Source organism: Triticum urartu, chromosome 7A (genome assembly GCF_056163025.1).
Source record: "Triticum urartu cultivar PI428250 chromosome 7A, HENAU_Tu73, whole genome shotgun sequence".
In the NCBI taxonomy this organism is placed as follows: Eukaryota; Viridiplantae; Streptophyta; class Magnoliopsida; order Poales; family Poaceae; genus Triticum; species Triticum urartu.
Window position 1 is genome coordinate 31679766 of NC_141879.1, and position 6678 is coordinate 31686443.

General features: G+C 46.0%; 1 protein-coding gene across 1 annotated transcript; it reads left to right on the forward strand.

Moving 5' to 3' along the window:
• Nucleotides 1–430: 430 nt before the first annotated feature.
• LOC125522231 (chaperone protein ClpB1-like) lies at nt 431–2926 on the forward strand. The gene is made up of 6 exons (XM_048687316.2): nt 431–1336; nt 1453–1571; nt 1688–2028; nt 2108–2378; nt 2457–2654; nt 2744–2926. Exons 1-6 carry the CDS (start codon nt 517–519, stop codon nt 2924–2926), a joined length of 1932 nt encoding a protein of 643 aa, XP_048543273.1. The 5' UTR covers nt 431–516.
• Nucleotides 2927–6678: the final 3752 nt, after the last annotated feature.

Sequence of the window (6678 nt, forward strand, 5' to 3'; positions counted from 1 at the left end):
TTAGTACATTTTTTCTACTTTCTCTCAACTGGGTGCAGATGAACCCGTGCTTAGAAATGAATATTCGAGTTAATTGTAAGTTTTAGTCCGCTGAATTTAAGGGATCAACTGAAAACGACCAAAGCTTGTTAAAGTAAAAATACTTTACTAAAGTTTACTCGGCCGTTTACATCTCTATATTTCGGCTAGAGATGCTGTTGGCTCCACCTCTTATCTGGGCGACGTAGGGTTGTTGGAAAGGAACGGACGAAGAGACGTTCCTTACTTTTCCCTACAAAATCCACAACCAATTTCCAACTCCAATACCAATTAAAATTTGCGAGATGTGGTCGTTGTATACACAGAGACGGATTGGAAGAGATCTGTCGTATACTCATAAATACATCCTGTGCGGCACATCGCAATATATTAGACAGACGGCGATTAACGGTCTTGTGCTGCACCTGCACGTCGAATCGTATCGAAACAAATCGAACACTCTTCTCGGCACCTTCTTCTTCACTTCCAGTTGGTGCTATGCCGTGGTCTTCCCCGGAAAGCATGCTCTTCATCGGAGCATCGGCCGTTGCCAGTACTGCTCTAGCCTGGGCAACATGGACGTTGCTCGACGAGTTCATGTACCACAGACGCCCTTCGGACACCAACTACGACCAACTCATCGGCATCAAGCCCCTGGATGCCACCGGCAGCCTCAGGACCTTGGACGCCGCCACGACTGATCCTGTCATCGGCCGCGACGACGAGATCGACCGCCTCGTCTGCATCCTCTGCCGGCGCATCAAGAACTGCGCCGCGCTCGTCGGCCCCGCAGGGGTCGGCAAGACAGCCATCGTCGAGGGCCTCGCGCAGCGCATCGCCGCCGGGAACGTCCCCGACACGCTTGCCGGCGCGCGCATCGTGGAGGTTGACATGGGGGCCATGATGGCCGGGACGCACTGGCGCGGCATGTTTGAGCAGCGCATCAAGGACGTCATCAAGGAGGCAGAGGAGGCGGAAGGCAAGGTCATCTTGTTCATCGACGAGATGCACATGGTCGTTGGCGCCGGCGGCGACAAAGGAGGCCCCATAGACGCCGCCAACATCCTCAAACCTGCGTTGGCCCGCGGCCGCATCCGTTGCGTGGGCGCCACGACCTCCGAAGAATATGAAAAGTATGTTCAGACAGATGCCGCGCTCGAGCGGCGGTTCCAGAAGGTTGTCGTCGAGGAGCCGAGTGTGCATGCGACCGTTGCCATCCTGCAGGGGCTGAAGCACAGGTACCAAGAGCACCATGGCTTGAAAATCCAGGACGATGCTATTGTAGCCGCTGCACATCTCGCTGCCCGCTACATTACAGGTACGTATACATACGTCAAGAAATCAGTTTACGCTTATAGTCACTTAATTATGGAAAACTATACGATTGTTTATTTATGTTGAAGATAATTAATTGATGTATTTGATCATTGCCAGGCCGCAAATTCCCTGATAAAGCAATTGACCTTATGGATGAGGCATGCGCCACAACAAAGATGCACGCGGACAAACAAACGACCGCGGAAATTGTTGTTAGCCCTGGACATGTAGCACGGGTAAGTCCCAAATAAACATATATATGAATACTTAATTTGCATATGTTTTACTTTTTACGAAGATTCACGTATGTTAATAATGTGATGTGTTTGTTACATCAAAATTTTATTCGAAGGTTGTGAGCCGATGGACTAAAATTCCTCTCGCTACACTTGACCAAGAGGATAACGACAAGTTGTTCCACCTAGCGAAAAAATTGCATGAGCGTGTTATTGGCCAGGATGAAGCTGTTAATTTGGTTGCGCAGGCAGTCCTACGTTCTAGGGTCGGTTTTGATCAAATCGGACAACCGATAAGTGCATTCCTCTTTTTGGGCCCGGTTGGCGTCGGAAAGACAGAACTTGCTAAAGCCCTCGCAGAGAAGATATTTGACAATGAAAAGGCGTTGATTCATTTTGATATGTCAGAATATACTGACAGTGGATCTGTGTCACGTCTCACCGGAGGATCTCGAAGGTTTGATTCTTAAACTTGATATACACTTCTTGTTTCTAGGCACACACATATCTCAAAAACATTATTTGATTTTCTAAAGCTATGAAGAATATGGACAACTCACCGAGAAAGTCAAGAGGCTCCCATATAGTGTTATCCTTTTCGACCATGTGGATAAAGCAAATGCCTCGGTATTCAAGGTTTTTCACCAGCTGCTCGACGATGGTATGTTGACCGATGGCAAAGGGCAAGTTGTAGATTTCAAGAACACTATCATCATTATGACCTCAAATATCGGAGCAGAGCACCTACCATCGAGAATTACGGGCGAAAATGCAATCAAATCTGAAAGAGATATCCTCATGAATCAGGTTTGCGAATCCCAACTATCCTTGTAACGTCCTCGATTGGCAAGCCAATGATCATCTTATGTACACTTGTTCATGCAGGTTAAGAAGCGCTTCAAGCCTGAACTTATCAATAGACTAAGTAAGGTTGTGATATTCGAGCCACTTTCGCACGATGAATTAAGGAAGATTGTGAAAATCCAGATGAATAATGTCATTTCGACAGTAGCTAACAAGGGTGTCTCTGTACTTGCAACTGATGCGGCCCTAGACGTCATTCTGTCAGAATCACATGACCCGGTGAGTATATATAACTATATATAGCTTTTTTCAATAACCATCACACGATGAAGATCCATGGTCCAGTTTTTAACCCTTCAAGCTCATAGGTCGACGGCGCAAGGCCCATTAGAAGGTGGATGCATAATCACGTGATCACGATTCTCTCGGACATGCTGGTCGATGGAGAAGCCTGTGCAGGCTCGACAATCTCCATTGATGCTGCCGTGGACGATAAGAGTGGGCTAACGTTCCAAGTGTTGAAGAAGCAGCAGGAGTTGGCGGATCAATGAGATGATTTTGGCCGTTGTCACTCCCATGATAGATAAAGAAAGATGCATGCTTACATAATGCATAGGCATGTAATGTACACAGAAGTTATCATATATTGTAGTAAAGGGTTAATGAATGTAATGACAAGTGCGTACGGGTGTTTGTTGTTTCTTTGTTTGATTGTTTTTCTTTTTCTTTTTAACTTCCAATCGGTATCAACGAGTTACTATTTCTTCCCAAAAAATATGGATTTTTCCAGAATTTGCCAGCAGAGTGCACACCGGGTGGAGCACTCCAAGTATAATTAAAACTAGTAACACAAGGAAAATTTCAGTTTCAACACTAAGATGTGAGGATTATTACAAATAAGAATCCAGACACACAACTTTGCCACACTAAATTCTTTTCGGCAAAATAATGACTTGTCGAGCACAAACCATGGTACTCAGAGAAGATCAGACCGGGAACAAACATAAATAGTGATTCCTAAACTGACATTAGTGGTGTATCATTACTACCGAAATCACTAGTTAAGGGGTATCCTTTACAGGATAGCTCGAGCTCCAGTGGGCTCCATGTTCGCCACCTAGCCAAGAAACCGACCAACCTAAAAATCTCGGATCGGTGATCACCCTCCCCCCCCCCTCCCGCGGCACTGCAACCTCTGCCTCGTTGCCCGCCTTCCTCTTATCCGCTCGTCACCCGTGGCGTCCGACGGCTAGAAGTTCCCGCTCACTTCTTGGTCATAGCAGTGGCCTTGCATGAGTTCGGTTGTTCGAGATTGAGGTGAGCAAGGATTTAGAGAAAGACAAGGATTGGATGCAAATTGGAAAATTTTGGAGCAGTAGGCAGCGTGAGTGCCTAAGTTAACGGCGCAGAGTCGAGTTAGAGTGTGTGCATTACTTTGGGCCATATGGAACTATTGAAATGATGTGGTTTTTAACATAAAGAATATTAACAATCTTGTGCAGTTTATCTTCAGAGCTACTTGCTGGATCCGCACATGGTTGTTACTTAGTTGTGCGGAAGCCAAGGAGCATATGGCTTATGCGTGCAACTGATGCGCGACAATAGCACGGGGTACATACAACCGGTTTGGATAGCCGTCCAACAATAGGATTGGTGTATAGGCATCTAGTCCTATTTTTAGCCTGATGTGGCTTTTGGGTTCTCCTCTTTTATACTGTTTTTGATGCGTTTTTGTATCGCAATACATACTTGTCGGATCTTTGTTAATAAAATGGTTGCATGCTTCGATTCGATGCAGAGGCCGAGGGCAATCCTCCTTTTCAAAAAAAAAAAATTGTGAGAGCACACACTGAGCATGCAAGAAGCAGGAAGGAGACCAGAGCCTGGTGGCGCATGGACTTATACACGTACGCTACGCGACCCACGGATGGGATGGATGGCACAACGGTGCTAACTGTAGCGCATACCGCTAGTGGCAGCGGCGGCAGATCGGTATGAGGATAACGACGGCGAGCCATGAATGATTTGACGATGGAGTACCAACACAATCTCTGGCACCGCACTACTTCCACCATTGGGATAACGTAGTGCTCGATCAAGACGCCGAACTCATCATGGGGGACACAAAGTCCGATGTCGACGACGCGACGTCCGGACAAATAGACAACATCTCATCGGACAACGACAAGGCATAGGGCATCATGTCAACGGCTTTGATAAATTATACATAATAGCAGTAGTCTTTGTTTAGAGTGTTTTTTTTATAGAGCCATGTTTAAGTCTACTAGCTCTCTTTAGTTATTGAACGTGTTCGATTGATTAAGTGTGAGCTCTAACTCATTGGCTCTTTTGTTTCCCAAATTAGCAACTATTGTTAAATTGTGCAATAACGTGTTTGATTAATTAAACTTGTTCTAAATTTGTGACATTTAACTTCTCAAAATATCTATATTCACTATATTATGAAACGAAGGGAGTAATATTTAGGATCTTGTGATATTTAGGTCTTACATATTCTAGTGTCAAAGGTTTAGACCCACTTTACGTATGGAGAAATGAGATGGTCATAAATAGATTATTAGGATAAAAAAATATTATTAGGATAAAAAAACTAGTGACTCTTTGTCTGCGCAATGAAGGATACATAAGCCAACTATAGGATGCTACTAAGTACTAACTATCTTACCTTATTTTTACATATGCACCCTATATAAATTAAAAAAACATATTTATGTATATCTTTGTTTTCAGTCATTTCCAAAGCAAGAGACAATATTTATGCTCAAGAGACAAGAAAGGTATTCATAGAGCACCATGGTATAATATTGAAGTCTTCCTCAAGATGGGCCAGAAAGATGCTGGTCATAGTTTTTCAATTTATAAGTATCAACTAGCAGTAAGCTTCACAATAGATGACAACCTTGAACGAACCATCAAGTCTCATGTTTATAGCTAACCGCAGCAATTCATCATACACGGAGAGAAGTCGATTCCACAAAACAACAAACTGAACTAGTTCCCTAGTTCCAAACTGTGATGAACTGCAAGCACCCCACGGTATTTTCCACAACAGGATTTCTAGTTCGCTATTTCCAATCATGGATAAAACCCTACAGGAAATAATGATAGGGTAATGTTGTAAAAGGGCTCTTAGTTTTTGGCTTGTCATACTGCGGATCCACATCTAAGGAAAAAAGCTGCATGACGAGGGTATAGCTATCCAGCTAGACAACAAGACATAACGTAAATAGCCAGGGGAAGATTCGGCATCAACTGAATAATTTTTTTTTAGAAATGGAGGAGGACCCCCGGCTTTTGCATCTGGACAATGCATGTAGCCACTTTATTAATTATATTCACATAAGACCTTACAAAGTCATACAATAGTAAGACTAAAGCCATCATCTAGGCAACATCTGTCGCTACTCCTATCCAGTTGATGTAGGGATGCTGATAGTCTGGGGCTAATACCAAACAGACCTTGCTGCCAAACCTAACATCTAAGATCTGAGGTCCCAATCAGGACGCCTGCCGGGTATGGGCACCCATCAGTCCGGCACACTCCTCAATCAGGACGCCTGCCGGGTATAAGGCCGCCACAACCACCTGCCACCAATCCATCTTCAGAGTTGTACTGTTGCATCTACCATGCCAGATCTCTCTGCCATCGACGCCACCACGACGACAGACAGCGTCGTCCTCCTGCGTGAGTCCATCCTCGCACATCGGACGCCGAATCTGCACTGTGCCACGCCGTCGAGATCCGTCGCCATCAATGTGTCGGATGAAGCACCGCTCCACCAAAGATGCGGTCCACTGGTCCCTCGAGCCCATGCAAACCTCCAAGAATGACGCCTCCAAGGGGGAAACCACATAAGAACGCTGCCGTCTTCCGATCTACTGATCTAGGGTTTCCCCTGGAGGTAGCAGATAGTGACCTTAAACTTCTCCTCGACGATGCCTTCAAGAAAGGAATGTCGCAAAAAAGCGTCATCACCACCGGCTTTGCCAGTAAACCGAAAGCAAGTTTTCACCCCGATCTATTCGAAGGACCTCCATCAAGCATCTCGTGCACGATCGCCGCCATCTCTGCTGGGGACTGGACGATCGTCCAGCCGCCGCCACAGCCTGACCGGCCATGGCACCACCAGGGTGCCTAAGCCGGCACCGTCAGGCCCACCATGCCCGCCTGTAGACGCCCTCCAGATCTGCCGACCCGCAGAAGCCCATCCGAGCACGGCGAGGCCCGCGATCTGGGCCGCTGCCATAGGTGCTCCTCAGCCGCGGGGAGAACGCTCCTGTG